The sequence below is a fragment of the Narcine bancroftii genome, chromosome 1 (assembly GCF_036971445.1).
Source record: "Narcine bancroftii isolate sNarBan1 chromosome 1, sNarBan1.hap1, whole genome shotgun sequence".
In the NCBI taxonomy this organism is placed as follows: Eukaryota; Metazoa; Chordata; class Chondrichthyes; order Torpediniformes; family Narcinidae; genus Narcine; species Narcine bancroftii.
Genome location: NC_091469.1, coordinates 44,345,939 through 44,372,719, shown reverse-complemented (window position 1 = coordinate 44,372,719; position 26,781 = coordinate 44,345,939). Strand labels below are relative to the sequence as shown.

The 26,781-nt window shown below is 41.6% G+C and overlaps 1 protein-coding gene across 1 annotated transcript in view; it reads right to left on the bottom strand.

Annotated features, from left to right (window-relative positions):
• LOC138759348 (neuromedin-K receptor-like) overlaps positions 1 to 26,781 on the bottom strand; it is a 103,495-nt gene that overhangs the window by 38,564 nt on the left and 38,150 nt on the right. Inside the window, exons 3-4 of the mRNA XM_069929981.1 lie at positions 17,011 to 17,037; positions 15,129 to 15,279 (exon numbers count right to left, since the gene is read on the bottom strand). Of these exons, the coding sequence (XP_069786082.1) occupies positions 15,129 to 15,279; positions 17,011 to 17,037 (178 nt within the window). The remainder of the gene's footprint in view (positions 1 to 15,128; positions 15,280 to 17,010; positions 17,038 to 26,781) is intronic.

Below are 26,781 nucleotides of genomic sequence, written 5' to 3'. Positions count from 1 at the left end.
CCACACCTGAAAGAGAGGTTGCAAAGGAAATGAAGAATTTGGACTTAGACCATGACAACCTTCCTGTGGAGAGGTTGTTAGATGTACAATGGTGGGTTCAGTGAGATGTTTTTAAGTTCAAAATCATTTTGTATGAGGCCCTTTGGGTAGGAGCGATCACAATATGATCGAATTCTCACTCGACATGGAGAGTGATGAAATTAAAACCGAGACTAAGGTCCTGAATTTAAATAAAGGGAATTATGATGGTATGAGACGGGAGTTGAGTAAAATTGATTGGGTGGTGTTTATGGGGGAGTTGACTGTGGATAGACAATGGAAAGCATTCACAGATCTAATGGAGAAATTGCAAAAATCGTTTATTCCGGTTTGGCATAAAAATAAACCAAAAAAGGTGACTCAACCGTGGATAACAAGGGAAATTAGAGACAGCATTAGGTCCAAAGAGAGAGCATATCAATTGGCCAAAAAAAGTACTACAACCGAAGATTGGGAGCAGTTCAAGATGCAGCAAAGGAGGACAAAGGGATTAATCAAGAGTGCAAAAATAAATTACGAAAGTAAGCTTGCGGCAAATATAAAAACCGACTGCAAAAGCTTTTATAAATATGTCAAGAGGAAAAGATTGGTGAAATCCAGAGTAGGTCCTTTGCAGTCGGAATCAGGGGAATATATAATGGGGAATAAGGAAATGGCAGACCAATTAAATTCTTACTTTAATTCTGTTTTTACAAGAGAGGATACAAATAACCTCCCAAGGATGTTGAGAAACATAGAGACTAATGCAAGGGAGGAACTGAAAGAAATCAGTATCTCTAAGGACATGATCTTGGGGAAATTGATGGGATTGAAGGCAGATAAATTCCAAAGGCCTGATAATCTACATCCTAGGGTACTTAAGGAAGTGGCCATTCAGATAGCAGATGCTTTAAGAATTATTTTCCAGAACTCGATAGTCTCAGGATCAGTACCCATGGATTGGAGGGTAGCTAATGTTACCCCACTATTTAAAAAGGGGGGGTAGAGAAAAAGCGGGGAATTAAAGGCCGGTGAGCCTTACATCAGTAGTGGGCAAAATGATGGAATCTATTATTAAGGATGTAATAGTGGAGCATATGACTAGCAGAGAAGGGATCGGACGGAGTCAACATGGATTTACAAAAGGTAAATCGTGCTTGACAAATCTATTGGAATTCTTTGAGATGGTGACAGGTAAAATAGATGGGGGAGAGCCAGTGGATGTGCTGTACCTGGACTTCCAAAAGGCCTTCGATAAGGTCCCGCATAAACGACTGGCTTACAAAATCAAGGCTCATGGGATTGGGGCCAAAGTATTGATGTGGATTGAGAACTGGCTGGCAGATAGAAGACAGAGTTGGGATAAATGGCTCATTTTCTGAGTGGCAGGCGGTGACCAGTAGGGTGCCACAGGGATCTGTACTGGGACCCCAGCTGTTCACAATTTATATTAATGATCTGGATGAGGGGATTGGATGTAATATCTCCAAATTTGCAGATGACACTAAGCTAGGAGGGGTTGTGTGCACGGAAGAGGGGGTCAGGAAGCTCCAGTGTGATTTGGATAAATTGAGGGACTGGGCAGATACATGGCAAATGCACTATAATGTGGATAAATGTGAGGTTATCCACTATGGTAATACAAACCGGAGGGCAGATTACTATTTGAATGGCAATAGATTAAGAGATGGGGAAGTGCAGAGAGACCTAGGGGTACTTGTACACCAGTCTCTGAAGGCGAGCATTCAGGTACAGCAGGCGGTTAAAAAGGCAAATGGTATGTTGGCCTTCATATCAAGAGGGTTTGAGTATAGGAACAAGGGTATCTTACTGCAGCTGTACAGGGCCTTGGTGAGACCACACCTGGAGTATTGTGTGCAGTTTTAGTCACCTTATCTAAGGAAGGATGTTCTTGCAATGGAGGGAGTGCAGAGGCGATTCACCAGGCTGATACCTGGAATGGCAGGAATGACTTATGAGGAAAGATTGTGCAAATTGGGATTGTACTCGCTGGAGTTTAGAAGATTGAGAGGGGATCTCATAGAGACATATAAAATTCTGGCAGGACTGGACAGAATGGATGCAGATGGGATGTTTCCAATGATGGGAAAATCCAGAACCTGGGGCCATGGTTTGAGGATAATAGGCAAACCATTTAGGACCGAGATGAGGAGGAATTTCTTTACCCAGAGGGTGGTGAATCTGTGGAATTCATTGCCACAGAGGGCAGTAGAGGCAGGATCATTAAATATATTTAAGAGGGAATTAGATCTATTTCTTCAGTATAAGGGTATTAAAGGTTACGGAGAGAAGGCGGGGACGGGGTACTGAACTTTAAGATCAGCCATGATCTCATTGAATGGTGGAGCAGGCTCGAAGGGTCGAATGACCTACTCCTGCTCCTATCTTCTATGTTTCTATGTTTCTATGACCTCTCACAAGAAGAGGTATTCAATCAATAATCAGTTAGATATATGATCCTCTAGGAATATTAGCACCAGTTGTCCTGACTGCCAAGAAGATCCTGCAAACTTTGTGTAGGAAAAAGATTGGTTGGGATGATGAGATACTAGAATGCATTGTTCAAGAATGAACATGTTGGATTCAAGATCTTCGTAAGCTGGAAGACTTCAAGATTGATAGATACTTCAAACCCACAACTTTCAAAACTGTAACATCTGCTCAATTGCATAATTTTGCTGATACTTGTGAAGATGGTTAAGTAACTGTTAGTTATCTATTACTGCATAATAACAGGGATCAAGTACAATGTGGATTTGCAATGGGAAAGGCCTGATCTCACAAATGGAGTTCATGGCTGCTACCATGTTGAACAGAATGGACACAATATTGAAAAGAAACTAACACACTCTATATTTTGGACTGGTAGCACCTCTGTTCTCAATACATCATCAATAAAACCACAACATTTCGAACTTTCATAGCTAACAGAATCACTGAAATTGATAAAGTTTCACATCCAATACATAGGAAATATTTTATGCAGTTAATAATCTTGCTGATCTGGCTTCCCAAGGATTCAGAGTCAAGTCTTTTCTGAAGAATGAAATGTGAGTGTCCAGGCCTCGATTTCTTCTACAGTCTGAAAAGGAGTGGCCTCAAAATCCTGATAAATTAAAATAAATTTGACCAGAAGACCCTGAAATCAGGAGAAAGACTGAAAATACTGTTCAGATAATGTCCTAACAAAAGGATACTTTTACCCTCTTAATCTATTACTTTTCATCCTGGAATCATTTGAAAAATGCAACAGATTTAAAAGTTGGTTTCTGAATCATAGCAGACAGAACAAACAAACACGCAATGTTCCTGCTCAATTTCAAGTGGATTAACATCCAATAAAAAAATCTACCACAAAAAGAAATAGGAGATCTTAAGACACAAGAGAAGGGAGGTCTCACAATTAAAGAATTGATTAATGCTGAATTGGAGATAAACAACATTTGCCAGAGGAAGAGATTTGTAGATGAAACTTCAAGTCTGAAAAAGGGAATGAATATCATGGCCCATTCAGCACCTCAAAATTCCTGGTTGTTAGAAAAGATTGTTGATACCATCCAGATAAAAGAGGACTTGTACGTCAAGTTCAGATCAAGACTAAAACTGATTTTCGAACAGACCAATTACCAAAGAGTATTATTTAAATGGAGACAAGCTAGGGAGTGGGGAGGTGCAAATGTATCTGGGTGTACTTGTTCACTGGTCACTGAAGGCTAACATGCAGGTTCAGAAAGCTGTGAAGAAGGCAAATGGCATGTTGGCTTTCATAAAGAGGGGATTGAAGTATAGGAACCAGAGACACCCTTCTGCAGTTGTACAGAGCCCTGGTGAGACCCCACCTGGAGTATTGCGTCCAGTTCTGTTCTCCAATTTTGAGTTAGGACATACTAGCTATAGAGGGTGTGCAGCGCAGATTTACAAGGTTAGTTCCAGGGATGGTGGAGTTGACATATGCTGAAAGGCTAGAAAAACTGGGCGTATCCGATAGAGTTTAGAAGGATGAGGGGGAACATGATTGAGGTATACAAAATTATCAGGGGGATAGACAGGGTGAAGTCGGATTACTTGTTCCCAATGATGGGGAGACGAGGACTAGAGGGCATAGTTTAAGAATACAGGGTAGGCCCTTTAGGACGGAGATGTGAAAACATTTTTTTACCCAGAGAAGTGTGAATCTGTGGAATGCTCTGCCACAGAGGGTGGTAGAGGCAGATTCGCTGATTATGTTCAAAAGAGAGTTAGATAAGACTCTAGTGGGCAAAGGAGTTAAGGGTTATGGGGATAAGGCTGGAAAGGGGTACTGATAGTAGTGATCAGCCATGATCTGTAAAATGGCGGTGCTGGCTCGACGGGCCGAAGGGTCTACTCCAGCTCCTGTTGTCTATTGTCTATTGTCTAAAATCTGTCTTTTATGAGAGGCAGAAAGCTGTGATAATTGATTTTCACTTTCTTTTGAAATTTAATTGTGATATATACTTCCTATGTACTATATTCGATTTTCTTTGCAATGGTAATTATTATTTTTTTAAATAATAATTACTGGTATTGTAAGGGTTAAAATGCAAGTAGCAACCAAATTCTCCAAGCAGTCAGTAGATGCGGACAAATTTCATGCTGTCTCTTAGTAACATCTTTGCTTCAAATCATAGCTAGTTTTCTCTGCATGCTTGAGATAAGCATTCAGTTTGATATTCTTTGTTTTCCAAAGATGTGGACATTAGAACAAATTTATTGACTGTTTCACCATTTAATAGTTTTATCCAGTGATTCTCAACCTTTTTCTTTCCACTCACATACCACTTTAAGTATTCCCTATGCCATCAGTGCTCTGTAATTAGTAAGGGATTGTTTAAGGTGGTATGTGAGTGGGAAGGGAAGGTTGAGAATCACTGCTCTGGAACCAATTGTTGCTGAAATATTTTGCTTGAGAAAAAATGTCATTGGCCCATTTCCTTTGGAGTTATGAAACCCTGCACATAATGAGTCAATTAGATACGATTAAAACAGTGGTTTTCAAACTTTTTCTTTCCACCCACATACTACCTTAAACAATCCCTTACTAATTACAGAGCACTGATGGCATAGGGAATACTTAAAGTGGTATGTGAGTGAAAAGAAAAAGGTTGAGAATCACTGGTTCAATCACTGTTTTAAGATTGTGTAAAAAAAGTTTTTAAACAGCTTGTAATAATGTTGAAATTGATATAATGTTTAATAAACTGTGGAAAACAACTTAACTTTAGTATGGATTTGGTTGAACAAGTCATAGAAAACAACAGCATTCTATATCCTGCAAGTGACTATAAAGGAAGATAGTCACAACAATTCTTATTCTCATAATAATAATCCATGGCTTCTTGGCACATGTCCAGCAGAACAGAATATATAAATGAACAAAATAAAAGAGAGAAATGTCAAGCAGAAAATGACCAATCCTGAGAAAGAAAGAGCAAGATAACTGAAGTTGGAGAATTTAAGAATAGTTACAAGGTGGTCAAAGCAAGATACATATGAGTTCTTAGTGCAGCGGTTTTCTATCTGGAAGAGAGCTTGCTGTTCTAAGAGGGTCACGTGGTTTTGCAAGCAGAGAGAGTCAAACAGGCTCTCACAGGCTCAGAGAGAGATACAGAGATCACTTGTACAGTGTTAAAGCCAGCAGACAGCAGCTGGGACTGGAACAGGACAGGCTGGCAAGCTTACGGAGAGGCTATTTGTAAGATGGCCCGGTCAAAGCCCTTGTGGTTCATGCAAGAGGAGAGGACTGGCTGTCTAATGTTTCACTTGGAATAAAAGAAACAAAAAGGAACTCTATGATGACCTGAAAGAAAGAGATGATCATCTGGAGAACCCTGAAGGGGGAAGTTTCGACAGCAAGACACTGGAGTGACTCATGGAAGTACACCAGTTGTGGATGTCCCGGAATGACAAATCTCTCTGAAAACCAAAAAGAACCTTCCTGAGTGGTAACCATTTACCTTTCAAGCACCAAAGACTGGTGAACTCTATAAATGTTAAATTCTGCACACAGTATAAGAATTGCCTGCAACCAGTGAACTTGGAGGAATGAGAAGTGAGATTGGACTATGAACCAAAGAACTTTTCTGAACTTACACACACACACACACACACACACACACACACACACACACACACACACACACACACACACACACACACACATGCGCTTAGAATGAGGAGGGAGATTAAGTTAGGTTAAGTTAATAGTGATAAGTTGAAGTTTGATTCTATTTTCATGTTTAAAGATAATTAAAAGCAACTTTTGTTTAAGTAACCATTTGTCTTGGTGAATATCTATTGCTGCTGGGTTTTGCGGTCCTCTGGGCTTGTAACAAATGCCTTGTGGTAAAGTATGCACCCATGTTGATATTTATTGTGGTCAGAGTTTACCAGCTCTTGGAGTATTGTTCTGTGTCATTGAATGAGGATATTAGCATCCAGATTACATTTTCCAGAGTTGAACAGCTCTTCATTGAATGCTTAAGATTAAAGAAAATTATATTGAGGGAGGTCATGTGATGTAGCAGTGTTAGGAAGCAAGAACCCAACCTTTCTCGGAAAGTGATTACAAAGAGTTCAGAAGTGAAGTTACAACCTTGAAGAGTCTACCTAAACACCTCAAGAATGTCACTAAAGAGGAACAAACCTGATGCAGTGTCTTCTGGAGTCCAACAGGCTGACAAAGGAGATCAGGACCAGAGGCCTGCCGGCCAGAAGAAGCCTGGAGCTGGAGTTCAATCTGATCCTTGCATGAGTAGCTCACCCATTGGGGCAACTGGAGGTACATCTCCACCGCCTGTTGGCACAGCTAGTGATTTTTCTAGTATAAACAAATTCCTGCAACAGGACATGGAAGAGGAGGATGAAGTCATAACAGACTCACTGGACAGCAATAACAGTGCGGAGGAAGAAGAACAATAAGCTGCACTGAAGAAAGCCCTACTGTTTAGTAAAAGTAAACAGCCAAAAGGCTCAGAGAGCACTATTTGCACCCTTGAAGATGCAATGAGAAAATTGAGAGAACTGAGAATTGGGCCACTAAAAGGAACCAAATAAGGGAAAAACTAGACATATTAGAAAATTTTAGTAGAAGGAATAATATCAAGATTGTTGAACTTAAAGAAGGACCAGATCCTATTAATTTCTTCCAAGAATGGATACCCAGAATGCTGGGAACAGAAAAGGTTGGACAAAATATTGAAATTGAAAAGGTACATGCAGGTAGTCCCCAACTTACGACTCTGATGGATCGAAGGACTGGTTGTTTCTTGGGTTTGGTCGTAAGCCAGGGAACGGGGACCTTGGGCTACTGTGGGGAACAAGGAATGGGGACTTAAGGCTGCTGTGGAGAATGGGGACTACGGGCTGCTGACGGGAAATGGGGACCATGGGCTGCCAATGGGGAACGGGGACCTCAGGCTGCCGACGGGGAAAGGGGACCATGGGCTGCTGATGGGGAACGGAGACCACGGGCTGCCGACGGGGAATGGAGACCATGGGCTGCCGATGGAGAATGGAGACCTCGGGATGCCCTAAGGAACGGGGAGCAGGGACTACGGTATACAGTACCTTTAATACAAAATATGCACTTGACTGTAGTTTAATAAAGGATTTGTTAAAAATTTTGGTCGTGTGTGCAGGTGGATGTAATTTGCGTACGTCCGAAGTCGAGGACTACCTGTAGATCCCTTATACCGTGAGCAGCTCCAGGTCAAAATCTACGTTCTATATTGATTAAATGCTTAAGGCATCAAGACAGGGAAAAGATATTGGCTGCAGTGGAGAAAGGAGCAATAGAGAGAGGAGGTCCGCTGGAATATGAAGGAAATAGGGTATACTTATATCCGGATACAAGTAAGGCTCCGTTGAAGTGAAGAGGAGAATTCAATCCAGTTGAAAAAAATCTCTGGCAGAAAGGCTACATTTGTGCTAAAACATCCAGTAACTTTGAAAATCATTCTGCTGGATGGTGGAAATAAATTTTTTCAGACTTTAAACTTGCAGCAGAGTTTGTGGAAACATTGCCGAATGTTAGACTGTGGAGGAAAAATTATGCCTTCCATATCTTCCAGCATAGACTGTTGACATTTAAAACATTTTTCCAGGCAGGATGGTTACAAGATGCATTCACAGTCTTTTCTTAACAAATAGCTGAGGGTTGTGTAAGCTCAGGGGTAGCCGTAGCCTCAGGCTGACTCCGAATAAAATGTAAGGCTAAGGAAGCCAGTTGGGAGATGGGGCTCATTGTCACACCTTGTTAGGGTAATAAGGTAAAGCAACCTGCTAATTGCTTACTGCTTGGGGCATGATGTAATGCCTCCTTTGTCCTTGGGATTATAAATTTGTGTGTCTCTTTTCTTCTTCTTTGGCTTGGCTTCGCGGACGAAGATTTATGGAGGGGTAAATGTCCACGTCAAATGCAGGCTCGTTTGTGGCTGACAAGTCCGATGTGGGACAGGCAATAACTCCAAGCTCTGCTTTTAGGAGACGACTCTCTCTGTAATATCACATTTTATGAAAAAGGCTTTCTGTGAGCAGCATTCCTCTGTGTCAGAGATTTTTTCCACAACATAGACCAGAGAAGTGATTAATTCATGACAACTTGGCATTTTTCTGTTTAAGTTAGATATTTTTCTTGCATAAAAAGATTGAGTGATTATCATATGGAGAATGTTCCAGGGGTCAGGGATGATGGGAACCTAATCCCTATCTTTTCATATGTGTGGCATTTGTCACAAACCAATGCTAGTAGTGGGGGGTGGGGATGATTTGCTTAAGTATTATGGACACAGTATACATTATGATGCTTATTTTAACTATATTCTTTCTTTTTTTTTCTACTTGGTTTGCTGAAGGGTGTGCATCTCACCACGGAAGAAAAATAAGCAACTTTTTGGAGAAGGCATATGGGGAGAGGGGATGGGGAGCATAAAGAGAGAATAATGACTTTTTGTAGAGATGAATATTACAGCCAAGTTTATAAGTTTTAATGTTAATGGTTTGAATGGATAAGTGAAGAGAAAGAAACTCATTTAGTTGAAAAAGAGCATCAAAAACTAAAAAGGGACTGGATTGGCCATGTATTTGCAAGCTCATTCAATTCAAAAGGAGTGGTGATCCTGATGCGGAAAAACCTTTCAGTTAGAATGCAAGATGAGGTAAAAGATCCAGCAGATAGGCGTATAATAGTGCACTGTCAAATATATTCTGAATCCTTACGAATCTATATGCGCCAAATGTTGATGATGAGAAATTCATCCATGAAACATTTCTTAATTTGGCAGATGCCTATGTAACTATTTTAGTGGGAGGAGATTTCAGTTTTTGTATGGACATAATTCTAGATAGATCTACGAGGGCACTGACAAGGGCAAAAGTGGCAAAAACCATTTTGAGCATAATGAGAGAACTGAACTTAGTGAATGCCTGGAGAAGGATTCAGCCAAGAGAAAGAGTTTATTATTTTTATTCAAATAGACGTGATTCCTATTCTCGGATAGATCTTTGATAATCAGCCCAATTACAGGGTAGGATCATGGATTCTGAATATAAAACAAGAATTTTATTAGATCACTCACCTCTTTTATTGACTATCATGATGTCAGATAAAGAAAAATAATTCTATAGATGACATCTTAATTCGTCACTGTTGAGAAGATCACACTTTTGTTGGGAGACAAATTCAGATATTTTATGAGAACAACTGCAATTCAACTAATGATAAATTTATTATATGGGATGATCTGAAAGCATATTTGAGAGGTATATTTCTAAGATCAAGAAAGAATATATAAGAGAGGCGGATCAACTGGAAAGATAAATACTTTATTTGGAAAAGGACCTTAAAATGAGGGGATCTGAAGAGAAGGGTAGATAGCTTATTAATAAAAAAATTCAGTATAACACAATGCAAACATATTGAATAGAAAAAGCAATAACAAGAACTAAGCAGAGGTATTATGAACTAGGTGAAAGAGCCCATAAAGTTCTTCTTGACATTGAAAGCAGACCAAGTCTTGAGAATGATCAATGCAATAAAAACAGATATGAGTACAACCAGTAACAAGCCTCAAGAAATTAATAAGGCTTTTAGGCAATTTTACTCCAAGTTATACCAATCAGAATCTCAAGGAGACTTTAATAAGGTGGAAGAGTTTTTCTCACAAATTTAGGCTTCCAAGGTAAGACATGGAAGAATAGGTAGAACTTAATGCTCCCTTTACAATGAATCTCCAGGCGAGGATGGTTCCCTTAACAAGGATGTCTGTTATTCTGGCTCTTTTCATTCTAGCTATAGAACCACATGCAGAAGAAATTCAGTGAGATCCAGACATTAAAGGATTTAGGGTCAACCAAGAAGAATATTAGAGAAATTTATTTGCTGATGATATATTGATATATTATGTCAGAGCCAGTAATTTCATTACAGAAACTGGAAGATTATTGGAAAGTATCAGCTTACAAAATAAACTGGGATAAGAGTAAAATTATGTGGCGTTATATCTCATGCCACAGATAAATGATCAAGTTGAATTTGTTAAAATTGCATTGGCAGTGGCCAGAAAGAGTATTGCAGTTACTTTGAAGTCTGACTCCCATCTAGGTATGGCACGCTGGAATGCAGAAATGAATAGCTGTGTTTCCCCTTGAGAAAATTACTCACAACCTAAGAAATAAGTATGATGTGGCGACATGCTGCTGCAGCGATTGAGCCGGTGCTCTGAGCAGTGTGGGCAACCAAAGGCCAGCAGCCCACGTTGCGGCACTGGCCCCAATGAGCGAACTAGCGGGTGAACAGCAAGGGCAGTTTAAAGGCCAGCAACCTCAAAATGGCACTGGCCTTGCTGCACAGCCAACAGTCAGGGACAGCGTGTGGAGAAGGGCATTGTTAGGCAGGAAAGTACCCATGCATGGGAATCCCACTTGTGTTATGCATGTTGTGACGTCAGCCAAGGGGGACCACAGTGGAAACAATGCAAGTATAAAAGATGGGCCTGAGCCCTAATAAAACTCAGAGTTTAACCTGATTACACTACATGTGTGCGTCTTCTTCTGAGAAGCGCACGACTATAATTGGTGACTCCGATGGTTTAGACGGCATCTAAACCCAGCAATGAGCGAAGAGGTAGCAGTCAACGTGGTCGCTCTCAAGCTGCCAACTTTCTGGACAAATCAACCACACATGTGGTTTGACCAGGCTGAGGCACAGTTCCAGATCCATCAGATCACAGCAGAATCCACCTGGACCAGGACACAGCAGGCCAGGTGGCCAACTTTATCCAGGAGCCCCCATCGGAAGGAGCATACACCGCCTTCAAGGACTTGCTGATCGAGACCTTTGGGTTCTCACAGCATGAGAGAGGGGCACGTCTTCTCCACCTGGACAGGCTAGGGGACAGGCATTTGTCAGCCCTCATGAATGAGATGCTGGCCCTCCTGGTCAAACACGAGTCCTGCATTATGTTTGAGCAGGCATTCTTGGAGCAACTGCTCCTGCCTGATGCAGATTTCCGTGACCCCTGGAAAGTCGCAGCACGAGTAGACGTTCTGTGGAAACAGAAGAAAGAGTGCTTGGCGTCCATAGGGCTCATTACTAAACCCCACAGCTAGACCCATGCAGAGCTGCCGAGAGAACAGCAGCGCCCCAGAGGAGGTGATCCAGACAACCAGTGGTGTTTCTACCACCAGAGCTGGGGGGCCAGATCCCGCCGGTGCAGGCTGCCATGCACATTTCAGGAAAACGTCGGGGCCAGCTGTGGCTATTTTCCACAATGGTTGGCCACGAAGACAGCCTCCTGTACGTTTCGGACCACCAGTCCAGATGATGCTTCCTTGTAGATACAGGAGCAGAGGTTAGCGTCGTCGGGACAGTACACCAGGAACAGGCACTCAGGCCTCACACTGAGGGTTACCAACAACAGCACAATTTGGACCTACAGTACCCGCAAGGCCCAAATGCAACTGGGAGGCAGCCTCTTCTCGTGGGTGTTTATGCTGGCTGCAGCGGAACAGCCGCTCCTTGGGGCAAACTTCCTGCGTGCCCACATCATGCTGGTGGACCTCAAGGGAAGGAGATTGGTCCATGCCAAGAATTTTCAAACCTTCCCCCTCAAAGAAGCCAGGCTCCCAGCACTCCAACTGGACTCCGTACAGAGATCGGACAACAAGTATGCCAGAGTCCTGCCCAAGTTCCCTGCGGTGCTCAACCCCCAATTCACCATGGTGATGCCCCAATATGGACAGCACCATATCCTGATCCAGGGCCGCCGCTCCACACAAGGGCAAGACACCTTCCTCCAGAGAAGCTCCAGATGGTGAAGGAGGAATTCAGGAAACTGGAGGAGTTTGGCATCGTATGGCGGTTGGACAGCCCATGGGCTTCTCCCCTGCACATGGTACCCAAAGCAACTGGGGCTGGAGACCATGTGGCGACTACCGCCGGCTCAACAAGGCCACAACAGCAGATCGGTACCCTGTGCCGCATATCCAGGATTTTGCAGCTAACCAGCAATGGGCAAGGATCTTATCCAAGATGGACCTCATGCGGGGATATCATCAGATTGTGGTACACCCTGATGATATCCCCAAAACCGCCATCATTACCCCGTTTGGCCTCTTCGAATTCCTCCAAATGCCAATTGCCTTAAAGAATGCCGCACAGACATTCCAGCAACTCATGGACGCAGTGGACCGAGACCTGGACGGCACCTTCGTGTACCTGGATGCCGAGCAGGAACCAACAGGAGCCTGTGGCGCATACCATAGTGTTTACGCCTGACTGAGCGAGTTTGGCCTGACGATCAACCCAGCCAAATGTCAATTTGGATTGGAGGCCATCAAATTCCTGGGTCACAGGATAACCAGGGAAAGAGTTGGCAACCTGGCTCTGATTCCACCTTCCAGGCACAGACACGTGAGGAACAACATACCCAAAGACCTGCAGGACTGTTTGTTTTCATTCACAGGGCTCCACATTGTCCACTCTTCAGAGGCCACACAAGGGTCCATTCCGGGTCATCCACAACAACAGGGGCACAATCGAACTGGAGATTGGAGGAAAGACAAAGGTCTTCACCACAGACAGGCTGAAACTGGCACACCTGGACCTGGCGGGCTCAGTTGAGACACCAGAACCACGCCAAAGAGGCAGGCCACTGAAGGCTGCGGAGACTTTGCCTCCAGGCACCAAGGACAATAATAAGGACAATACTGCCATTTCTGGGGGGGATTATGTGGCGGCCCTCGAGTCAGCGCTCCAGGTGGCAAGTGCAACCAAAGGTCATCAGCCCGCACAGTGGCACTGGCCCCAACAAGTGAACCGGCGGGTGAATGGCAAGGGCAGCTTAAAGGCCAGCAAACACAAAATGGCGCTGGCCTTGCTGCACAGCCAACAGACAGGGACAGTGTGCAGGGAAAAAGGGCATTGTTATGTGGGAAACACACTTTTGTTATGCACGTTGTGACATCATCCAAAGGGGACCACGGTGGGAACAGTGCAAGTATAAAAGTTGGGCCTTAGCCCTAATAAAATTCAGAGTTTAACCTGACTACACTATGTGTGCGTGTCTTCTTTCGAGTAGCTCATGGCTACAATGACATATTTCTGCAAATATGGAGACCCTATTTACAGATCTCAGATGTAAATCTTTAGTTGAGTTTCTTTCAGTCCTCGAGTCCATGTTAACCTTCTCCAAAGAAGAAGACTAGTTAAATAATGAATTGAAATCCATGGAGTGAATGGTGCTTTCCAGCAACCTTTCTTTCTTTCTCTTCTTTCTTTTATTCTTCTCAGATATTTTTTAGGGGTCTTTTGGATGGGTGGGGGATTGGAAGACTTGAGTTACAACCATCATGCAGCATAAATTTGTCTACTTATGTATTCATAATTTTTAATTTTGTATTTGACTATATGTATGGTCTAAAATTTTAAAATAAAATATTCAAAAAAAAGTAAATTATTCCCATTTGAATCAAGGGTGAAATAGCTGAAAACAGTGACACAGAAATTCATCCAAGATCATTTTGGGGAAGGAGGCATATTTTGTAGACCCCGCGCTAAATGTTGAGACATCACGAGGGCTAACATTGGTGGAGGGCTCCAGATTTGTTCTTTTGGTCTTTGAACATGTAAGAAAGATGCCAGACTCATGACAATTTTAGTATCAGCATTGTAATAACATAAAATTTGATAATTATATACAAGGCTTACACAGAATGTGTTATACTAAATAATTAGTGCAATACAAAGTAATTATACAAGAAATTCCACAGACACTATGTTTGTAGAGAAATATACAAAGTTGCGGGAGAAATTCAATGGGTCGCGTAGCACACATAGGAAGCAAAGATATTTAACTAACATTTGGGGTCTCAGCCATCTATCAAAGCAAAAAGCAGACAGGTGCCTGAATATAAAGATACTGGGAGGAGGGAAGGAGGGCCAGGGGGAGGAGCACAGACCACAGACAAAAGGTGGGTATGGGTGTGTGGGAGAAGAGAAAAAAAGATGAGAAGTGATAGGGGAGGGATTAGCCCTGTTCACTGCAATAATAGGGACCTCCCAGTTGCCAAACATTTCAATTCCATACCCTATTCCTACACCAACATGTCTGACCATGGCCTGTGCACTGCCAAAATGAGGCCATCTGATATTTGGAGGAATAACAGCTAATATTCCATATGGACAATCTCTCACAGATGACATTGACTTCTCCAGTTTCTTTTAGGACCCATCTATTTCTCTCTCTTTCCCTTTTCTTAAATCATCTTCTTTTCTCCAGTTCCCTACCCCTTCCCTCTCCATTTAGAGAGCCCCTTCAATATCCGAGTTTGTCGAACCTCTCCTTATAGCCAATGCTCTCTAATGCAACAAATATCCTGGTGAACTTCTCATCCTCTCGAAAGCCTCCACATCCTTCTTGTTACATGGTACTCAGAAAAGCATTGGATACTACAATAATGACAAGTTTGCAAAATGCCTTGTTTAGCATCCTGCTTACTTGTGTTTCCGCTTTCACGGAGCTAAGGATATTGTGATAAATTGTGAGAAAAACAGAATCAGAGCCGATTACCTTCCGTTTAGCTTTGAGCTGGTCGTGGTAGCTGTCTGATGTGTCACCAGGAATTTCCGCACCCCACAGTGTGATTCCAATGATGGCGTAGTTAATACCCATCACCACCAACGGCAGCACGTATCCCAGGATCAACAAAGCAATCTGATATCTATAAGAGAAAGTCAAATAATAAATAACAACAAATCGGTTGCCAAAGGGCAACAATTTCACATTAAAGCTTTAAAGTCAAGATATTAACACAGGTCAAAGGAATGCTTTGGCTGTTAGACCACCAGTCTAATTTATTAGCAGATAACTCATCTGCTAAAATAGAGTTGAATATTTTAAAGCAGTGCCTCTCAACCTTTTTCTTTCAACTCCCATACCACTTTAAGTATTCCCTATGCCATTGGTGCTCTGTGATTAGTAAGGGACTGGTATGTGAGTGGGAGGGGATGGTTGAGAATCACTGCTCTAGACCCAATTGTTTCTGAAATATATTACTTGAGAAAAATTGTCATTGGCCCATTTCCTCTGGAGTTATGAAACCGTGCACATAACGAGTCAATTATGTATGATTAGAACAGTGGTTTTCAAACTTTTTCTTACCACCTTAAGGAATCCCTTATTAATCACAGAGCACCGATGGCATAGGGAATATTTAAAGCAGCATGGGAGTGGAAAGAAAAAGACTGAGAATATTAAATTCCATGCTATCAGCTGAGCTGCCTGTCTTCCTATTTATTCCTTGTATCTTTGGCTTTGTGGGACCATGCCATCATCCTGGTTTGAATCCCATTCCAGGTATTCCTATTAATGGAGACTCATCCTGATCTTCAGCTGGATGCTTGTACTCATTAAAGCCAATTTGTTCACACTATTTAAGGGACTATTGAAGTTTTGCCTCCAGATCTCCTGCTAATTTTACAGCTAATTTCCTCACTCCCCCCCCCCCACCGTTATAACTTTGAGCCTAATCAATCAGTCACCATCCCAGTGTTATTTGCTTTGCCACTTCACATCTTATCTTTGAAAAAAAACCTCTAAATAAAACAGTGTGGCATGACTATGTTGCTGCTTGGTGCCAGCGTCTTAACCCACAAAACACCCTTCCCTTTGATGTTCCTATGACTGAAGAGGAAGAGGACGGCTTATTATTTCAGATAATGTTGAAAGCCTTAAGAATCAGAAAATAGTGCAAGTTATTGAGATATAAAACTCTTGGGGTTAATGACCTTAGTAAACAGCAAATGTTCTTCTGCAAGTAAGAGTCAGGATTTATGACCAAAGGCATTGACAGGCTGAGAATAACCAATCCCCTCTCATGTTGCAATTGTGACTGCTCTTTCTCGCACTGCCTTTGTTTTAAAGTATAATCAGCAGGCAACTGCATGGACATGTTCACAACCTTGTGCAGGCTTTCATTTATAACATTCTTTTGTCGTTATCCTTTGCTTAATCTATTAATTATTTTTAAAAATGATTTTGATTTTTTTTTAAACAAAATTACAAGATAAAGGCAGAAGGGCCTCCATTGGAAAGACTGTGGGTCTGAATTACTGTCCAAAGACGGGGCATTTAAAGGTTAGGAAATTATTGCAGATTTGGTGGTATTTTATTTTTAAAAATCACACAGAATATCATCCTTTTTACCTTCTCAAGAGAACTAAATAATCTGAGGAATCATTTTAATGAAGAAATGGGGATCTTGCTCCTTGTATAATCGTTGACCAGGAACTCAATGATAGTACTAAATGGGACTGTAATGATTGTAGGTGCTATTTGTTGCCTTTTATGTTGCTGTGTTTATATTGGCTGCTGTGACATTCTCAGGATGTGAATGGCATTATATAAATGTCATCTTTTTTTTAAATTAAGTGCCACCTGCCCTCCATTTTACAGGAAGATCTTTGTAGCTTGGTGTGAACTGTAGCAACAGAGGAGATCCTGTCCTGAGGCTACCACCATACCAGTACTGGTACAAGGTCTTACGAAGATGCTCTATAACACTCTGCAACTTGCCATTTGTCTGAATTGTAGATTTCCTCCATTTCAAACATAATTCATGTCCAATATGAACAGTTACTAGCTAATGCATTGAATGTTCACATAAACTTGCCATAATTGTGTAGTGCAACACACAGAATGTGTGTAAGGGGAGCCACACTTTCGCCTGATATTTTATTATTTAAAATTTTAAAGCTTGCAAGAGAAATTCAGGATAATAAAAAATGTACAGCTACATGAGAAATCCTGGGTCCTTGCTATTCTCCATCAGCTTCCAGCTTCACAAACAGACCAACGAGAGTTGCAGGGGTGGCCTGAATATATTTGACATTTGCATCCATGATTACAAGGTTCTCTTGGACGGTGGAATAGAACGCTGATACATTGAGCAGCTTCTTCCTGTTCATTCACATCCATGATACAAGTATTAATTACTGAGAGCGCCAGCATTAATCATCCATTGATAAATGAGCACAAGGTGGCAGCAGTGTTCTTCCATCCAGTACCATTTCAACACCTGTGATGGAGTTGACCACTGTGCTGTTAGATTGCATGTGACAGAATATTGACCCAACAATGATAACAGTTTGGCAATAGACCCGACTAGAATGTCTTGTGATCTGAAAGGAACTTATAGGTCATTATGTTCCTTTGTGCAGAATGTCAAGGCCTTTGAAGAAGACTGCAGAGCCCACCTCACTGACAAAAGACAAAGGAGAAAAAACCCAACATCCAACCCCAACCAACCAATTTTCCCTTGCAACCGCTGCAACCGTGCCTGCCTGTCCCGCATCGTTGACCAGGAACTCAATGATAGTACATCGGACTTGTCAGTCACCAACGAGCCTGCAGCAGACGTGGTGCAGACCCCTCCATAAATCTTCATCCGCGAAGCCAAGCCAAAGAAAGAAAGAAAGAAGAGATTCTGATGAATAAACCATCAAGTGCTGAGATTTTCTTATTGATGGCATTCAATGTAGTCATGATTGAGGATGCTTTTCTTGGATGATATTGAGATGATTCAGAGCTGTTTCAACTGCACACAAGTACAGAGTATGCTATCACCATGTCAGATTACGTCTAGTAACCTTTGGGTTGTAAAAATTCAAGATATTTGCTGCAGAAAAATCAAATTTTTAAGCTCCTCTTATTGGGTCCAGACCAGTTATGCTTTAAATCAATAATGATTCCCTAGAAATCAATGGGAGAGATTTGACAATGGTAAACTCTTTGAATCTAATGGAGGGTGGTTAGACTCTTGTTTGACATGGCCATTGCTTGGCACTTTGATGTGTGAATGTTATGTGCCACTTATCAGCACAAGTCTCATTTTTGTCAATGATGGCAAATTGACACTTCTGATCTTGGCGATGGGGAGAAAGTCATAGAAATGAGTTGCACCCAGAACATTCCACCACCACCCATCTCCCAGTACCTTCAGCATTGCTCTAGCTGGATGTCAAGGAATTGAGAGAGTTCAGTATAGAAAAAGTTACTGGGAACTGGAAAATTTGAGGATGGTGAAAGTCTTAAAACATTCAGTGGACAAGACTTTACCTGCAGGTAAGGTCAAACTTGCAAAAATGGGATTGACTAAACCAATGGAAAAACTACCTCTGGCAAAACTATTTTGAAAAAGAATGTACAGTTGACAAGTGTTCATTTACTTATTGTCTCTGCATAAATGTATCATTTTAGGTTGTTGATTCAAAGTAGTTGACCATCAGCAATATTTTGAAGTGAATACGTTACAAATCAACATATATCATTTTGAAGAATTGACCTCGCACAAACATTATCATCAGTGCTCCGGAATGTACAGACCTCAGTGAATCCAACACACTCATGAGCAGTAAACCGACTGTCTAGAGTCCTGTGGGTCACATAAGTCTAAATTCCATTGCAATGATGATAATGTTTGTGCAAGCTCATTTGTTGCCTTTAGGTTGCAAGATCATCTATTAAAGCACCACTCCAAACAATGAGTGCAGAACTTGACATTTCAGTACAGAACTGAAGGAACGCTGCATAACCTCTTTTGTGCTCACTTGCCAGCCTGGCTAAAGGATCTCATGGCATTTTTCCAACATTTATCACTAGTTATTTAGGCCCTTGTTTTTTTTTCCTGGGACCCTGCATACAAAACACATTGTGATATTTCAATATTACGATACATCAAATGGTTTATCAGCTGTAAAACACTGAAAGAAATTGACTTTTTTTGTAACTTTCACAACTTTAAGTCATCCCCAAATATTGTTCAATATTTTACTTTTTTTTATTAGTTGTAATGCAAGAAACAAGGCAACAAAATTACCTTCAGAAATCTACTACAAATAGGAATATGGTAGTGACCAGGTAATTATTTTTCAGTAACGTTAAATAAAGATTGAAAACTGATCAGGATTATTTCTGTTACTAAAAAACCATTCTCTGAACTCCATTACATCTGTCTTCATTTTAATGTCTCATCTGACAAATTGTACCGCTGACAGTGTTTCATTCATTCAGTCAGGGTTGATTTGCACCTCAATCCAGTGAAATACCACTGGAACTCACAAGTATGAGCAACCAAAGGTGAAAGTGAAAATGCCCATGTGTATATGAGAATTGAGAGCTGGCTGACAGAGTGAACACAACAGTCTTTTTGAAGTTGGACCGTCCAGCAAACTGGAGTCATAAACAGAGCAGGGCAGCAACTCGAAACTGCTGATCTTTCATAGGCTCTCTTGTGAAGGTCATGAGAAAGGTCTAAGGCATGTAAACCATATGTGCCTGAGAGATCCTGAGATTATAGTTACAGGATCATTCATTGTCATGCACAAGCAGGTTGCATGGACCTTCCTGAATTCTTTCTTCCTTGACTTCTTTCACTCTGTCGCACTCCTACTCTTCCTTGTGCTGCTTTTCCTTACCTAATAACACGTATTGACAAGCATTGTTCCTTCAGAGGGCACAGAATATCATCATAAATCTCAGCCTGCTCAGGTTAGAATTGCTGCTCTCTTCTGTTTGTGATGCTCTACAGTGCTTCAGAATGCTGTGTGTCAAAGATCTATGATAGCTATCTACATGCTGCCCTGTTTAGCACTGCACATATGTAGGCCTGAAAGAATTATTAGAAAGGCGCAGATCATTCCAGAAAAATTCTATGCACATTTAGTGTGTGATTGAAATTATACTGCGAATAAATAGATTCTGCCGAAATTTACATCCATCCAATCCAGACATCCACTGTAGCTCAGGACAAGTAATTGCAGAGGTGTTAAGTTAGCTGTGACTGCAGAGTGTGGGACTAGGATGGTAGTGGCCGTATGGGCAGTGGCCTCAAGGTGTTGCAGAGGACTGGCACAGAGCAGACCCTATGGGACTGTGACCATGGCAGCAGACCAGTGACGAGTTCTGTGGCTGAAGACTATACAAGCTGCGGGATGCTGGTGCCACAGTCAAAGCACTGCAACCAGGCTGCAGGCTGCAGACTGCTGGAGACTGGTTCAAGACTGGCTTAAGGTGTACCAGGTATCAGAACTGGGATGTGAGAGAGTGCTGAGGGTAGGATGGGCTCCCAAGAGATGGGCTTCCTGATCATGTTGGAGGTTTGGATCTGGAGCTCAGATTGTCAATAGTTTAGACTGAAGTCTATGTGACTGCAGAAGCAACAGGAGTGGTCGTTGCAAATCCACATACAGCCAGTGATTCATAAGGGAAACTCTTTCCCTGTCTAAGGGGGGCTGGGCAATTTTTGTGATGGCAAATCTTTGTCTGCCTTATGGCAGTCTAAATGCAATTTTGTGTAATATATCTGTTTTATTGCATGACAAGAATCTTGAATCTTGATCTTCATTCTTAATTTATTAATGCTACTGTATTGCAGAATATCTGACAATACAGGACAGTGGCAAAAGTTCAGGTCTTGGCACAAGAGTCCCAGGGAAGAACCAATGATATGAATGACAAATACAGCAATTTACAGTGTGATAGAATATAGAAATGTTTTTGGGAGATAAATTGGGTCAGGTTTGTTAATGTACGTCAAACACTTTAAAATAGAATATTTAAAATACTGGAGCTCTGCTAATGCTGGACATATCAAGGCCTCAGAGCCTTAGTAAAAGCTTTGGAGACTGTACTAATGGATTGTTCTTTACAATAGACAATAGGTGCTAGAGTAGTCCAATTGGCCCGTCGAGCTAGCACCACCATTTATCGGATCATGGCTTTTTATTTCAATAACCAATCCCAGCCTTATCCCCATAACCCTTAACTCCCCTGCCCACAAGAGCCTTATCCAACTCTCTCTTAAATCTATCCAGCGAATCTGCCCCCACTTCCCTCTGTGGCAATGCATTCCACAGATCCACAACTCTCCTCATTTCTGTCTTAAATGGCCTTCCCTGTATTCTTAAACTATGCCCTCCAGTCCTAGTCTCTCCCATCATTGGGAACTTGTACTCTGATTTCACATTGTCAAGTCCTTTGATAATCCTAAATACCTCAATCATGTCTCCCCTCATCATTCTAAACTCCATCGCATATAATCCAAGTCTTTCTAACCTATCTGCGTATGTCAATCCTGCCATCCCAGGAACTAACCTCATCAATCTGCGTTGCACTCCCTCTAAAGCAAGTATGTCCCTTCTTAAATATGGGGACCAGAACTGGATGCAATACTCCAGGTGAGTTCTAGCCAGAGTCCTGTACAACTGCAAGAGGGCTTCTCTACTCCAATACTCAATCCCCTCTTAATGAAAGCCAACATACCGTTCACCTTATTCACCGGTTGCTGAACCTGCACGCTAATTTTCAATGACTGGTGAACAAATATGCCCAGATCCCTTTACATTACCCCACTCCCTAGCTTAACTCAATTTAAATAATATTCTGCTCTCTTGTTTCTGCCTCCAAAATGGACAACCTTGCATTTACTCACATTAAACTTCATCTGCCATTTCTCCGTCCACTCCCCTAACCTGTCCAAATCTCCCTGCAATTTCCTAACATCCTCCTCGCACTTCACACTACCATTCAGTTTAGTGTCATCTGTGAATTTGCATATATAGTTATTAATCCCCTCATCCAAATAATTTACATAAATGATAAACAACTGAGGACCCAACTTGTCACATTCTGCCATCTAGAATATGACCCATTTATCCCAACTCTTTGTTTCCTATTTCTCAACCAATTATCTATCCATGACATCACCCTACCCCTGATACCATGCTCCTTGATTTTGCTAGCTAGCCTCCTGTGTGGGACTTTATCAAAGGTTTTCTGGAAGTCCAAGTTCACCATATCCACTTGCTTTCCAGAGTCCACCCTCCTTGTTAAGTCCTCGAAAAATTCCAGGAGATTAGTCAAGCAAGATTTTCCTTTAAGGAACCCATGCTGACTAGCACAGGAACTATTATTCCTTCCTAAATGTTCTGCTATTTCTCCTTTAATGATGGATTCCAATATCTTCCCCACCATGGATGTCAGGCTGCCTGGTCTATAATTTCCCATATTCTCTCTCCCTCCCTTAAAAAGTGGTACAACATCAGCCACTCTCCAGTCTGTAGGCACTTCCCCGAATCGAAAGAACTTTGGAAAATGTTGACCAGAGTTTCCTCAATTTCCAGAGCAACCTCTCTAAGCACCCTGGGATGCAGCCCATCAGGCCCAGGGGACTTATCAGGCCTCCGTTCTAACAATTTGCTCACAATCACCTGCTTCTAGATCTGGATATCCATCAGATTCTCTGTTTCCTTAGGTAATTTGACTAAGTCCCTAGATACTGCTTGACCCCTAGCCCTTATCTGATCATAATCTACATCCTCCTTGGTGAAAACAGCTGCAAAATATTTGTTATATTCCTCAGCCATTTCCATGTCCCCATTGATAATTTCACCTTTTTCCTCTTTTTAAGGGCCTAAATTTGGCCCTAACCAATTTCTTCTTTTTTTTATATTACTGAAGTTTTTGCTATCCCATTTTATATTACTTGCCAATTTACTCTCATACTTCATTTTCCCCTCCCGAATGACTTTCTTAGTTTCTCTGTTTTTTTTTATATAAATGCTTCCCAATCCTCTAACCTCCCACTCAGCTTTGCCATCTTATACTTATTTCTTGTGGACCTGATACTGCACTTGATTTCCTTTGTCAACCACAGTTGCCATTTGCTCTTCTTAGAGTCTTTCTTCTGCTTTGGAATGAATATATTCTGAATCCTATGAAAAATGTCCCGTTGTCCTCCCAGCTAGAATATCCTTCCATTTTATTTTAGCTAGCTCCTCCCTCATAGCTGTATAGTCACCCTTATTCAGCTATAGCACTAATATTTCTGAATTTCTTTTCTTCTCCCTTTCCATTTGCAGATTAAAAGTGATCATATTATGGTCACTATTACCTAATGGCACCCCTACCTCAAGGTCCCTTATTAACTCCATGTCGTTGCACAGTATCGTCCAGAATCGACTTCCCCCAGTAGGTTCCATCACAAGCTGCTCCAAGAAGGGATCTCGGAGGCATTATATAAACTCACTCTTTAGTTTTCCCACACCTACTTGATTTTCCCAGTCTACTTGCAAGTTGAAGTCACCCATAACTATTGTATCACTACCACTCTTTCATGCCATTCTTAATTCATTATTTATACTGATTCCCACATCTGAGCCACTGTTTGGAGGTCTGTATACGACCCCCATTCTTGTTCTTTTGCCTTTGCAATTTCTCAACTCTATCCAAACAGACTCTACTCCACCTGATTCAATGTTTTTCCTTTCCAGCGCCAGAATTTCATTCTTCAACAGAGCAACCCCACCTCCTCTACCTAACTTTGTCTTTTCGATAGGATGCATATCCTGGAACATTAATTTCCCAATCCTGTCCCTCCTGTTGCCACGTCTCCATTACTTTGATAATATCATATCTCCAATGTCCATTTGCACCTCAAGCTCATCCATTTTATTTCTTATACTCCGTGCATTCATATTTAAACTGTACCAACCTGCTCTCTCCAGTTTGCTACCTGACACTCTCTCTGAAACTCTCCTTTCCCTCTTTGCCCTCTCCAACTTTGAGATTTCACAGTCTATCAAAGCTACCCTATGTTCTCCTTCCTATCCATTTCCCCATCAGATGAAAGAACTTTTCAGAGCTGCAGATTGTCTGCAGTGGAACTTGCTGTTCTAAGAGGGTCATGTGGTTTTGCAAGTAGAGAGAGTCAAAGAGGTTTTCTCTCTGAGAGAGACACACACAGATCGGTTCTATAGTGTTACAGTCAGCAGCAGCAACTGGGACTGGAACAGGACAAGCTGGCAAGCTTGTGGAAACCCCATTTGAAAGATGGGTTGTGAGTGCTTAGTTCAGCCTGGTTAAGTCCCTTGTGGTTCATGCAAGAGGAGAGGACTGGCTCTCTAATGTTTCACTTGGAATAAGAGAAACAAAAAGGCACTCTGTGGTGACCTGAAAGAAAGAGGTTATTATCTGGAGAACCCTGAGGGGGCGAGTTTTGTCAGCAAGACACTGAAGTAGCTGATGGAAGTAAATCAGTTGTGGGTGTCCTGGAACAAAGAATCTCTCTCTGAAAACTGACATGAACCTTGCTGAGCAGTAACCATTTACCTCTCAAGCACCGAAGTCTGGTGAACTTTATAAATGTTAAATTCTGTGCACAGTATAAAAATTGCCTGCAACCAGTGAACCTTGGAGGAATGAAAGTGAGATTGGACTGTGAACCAAAGAACCTTTCTGAACTTACACACACATTACAGACATGTGCGCTTAGAATTAGAAGGGGGTTAAGTTAGGTTAGTTAAGTCAATAATAGTTAAAGTGTGATTCAGTTTTCACATTTAAAGATAAGTAAAAGCAACTTTTGTTTAAGTAACCATTTGTCTTGGTGAATATCTATTGCTGCTGGGTTTTGGGGTCCTCTGGGCTCGTAACAACAGAAAAAAGACCACACTTAAAAACGATAATTGTTGATCCTTAAATAGGATTTAGATTGCTTCCTGTTTCCAGAAATAAATTAGTTTTGGTAGTTTTAATATAGTACATTTTCTGAAACTTTATGATTAGTTGTCCATTGGATCACTTTATGTCCATATCTCTAGGTATGGTTGCCAATTGGCCCTTTACAAATAATTACCATTTAATTGACAAATTGGCTGATCGGCATGAAAAAGAGTGGGAATAAATTGATCCTATTATAGTTAGCTACCCGTTACTTGCGATATTCCACAGGGGTTGGTGTTGGGATCACTACTTTTTATGTTGAATATAAATGATTTGGATTATGGCTTTGTGGCAAAATGGGTGGGAGGGCGGGTGGGTGCTGAGGATACAGAATGGCTGCAGAGAGACTTGGATAGACTAGGACAATGGGCAAAGAGGTGGCAGATTAAAAATAGGTAGAAAAGTGTGCTGTAATTCACTTTGGTAGAATAAATAGATGGGAAAACTATTATTTAGATTGGGAGAAAGTTCAAAATTCGGAGGTACAAGGGGACTTGGGATTCCTCATGCAGGATACCCTAAAAGTTAACCTCCAGGTTTAGTCAGTGGCGAAGAAGATGAATGAAATGTTGGCCTTCATTTCCAGACAAGTCGCATATTGGAGCAGGGATGTAATGTAGCGACACTATAAAACACTGGTGTTTTATAGAAGTACTGCATACAGTTTTAGGAGCCTTATTTGAGAAAAGACATGCTAGGATTGGAGAGAGTTCAGAGAAGATTTTCTAAAATGATACCAGGAATGAAAGCATTAGCATCTGAGGAATGATTGTCGACTCTTGGGCTGTACACGTTGAAGAACAGAAGGATGGGGGGAGACCTCAAAGATGTTTCAAATGCTGTAAGGCCTGGACAGGGTGGATGTAGCAAGGTTATTTCCCATTGTAGGAGAGTCTAAGACAAGAGGGCATAATTTCAGTATAAAATGGTTTCAATTTAAAATAGAGATGCTGAAATATTTATTTAGCCTGAGGGTCTTGTGTCTGTGGAACTTGTTGCCACAGGCAACTGTGGTTGCGAGGTCATTGGGTGTATTTAAGGCAGAGATTGACAGGTATCTGAAGGCATCAAGGGTTATAGGAAGAAGGCTGGGAAGTGGATCAGCTCATGACAGAATGGCAGAGCAAACTCAATGGGCCAATGGGACCATTTCTGCTTCTATCTTGTGAAAGTAAACTGAAGTAATCTGCATATCTGGAATGAAAAGCAGATTAACAGACTGGGACACAAAGGAAACCAAAACAGCATATCAAAAAAAATCTGAAGGGGCATACAAAATCTACACATAGGGTTCAAAAAATAAATGGGATGCAAGCACTGCTGGCAAGTCTGATCAAACCTAGTTGTCCTGGGAGACATGTTGAAGCCCTTGTGATTGTGCCACTCCAAGCTCATTGGGAAGGGTTTTCTAAGATTTTTAGTGTGGATAAATACCCAATCCAGAGTGTGTGTTGGTCTGCTCAGGAGACGATGATATGATAATGAATATGGGATTAGTCACAGGTACATAGCAGAGGGGCTACCCCCCAGACCTTTTATGGTGATGCATCTTGGACTGCCTAATGTTGAACCTGGCTATTTAAAAACAAGTATATATTACATTCCCCATCAAGTTGCTAAAGATAATACAAAAAGCAAATAAGATTGTCTTCGAGCTTCTGGT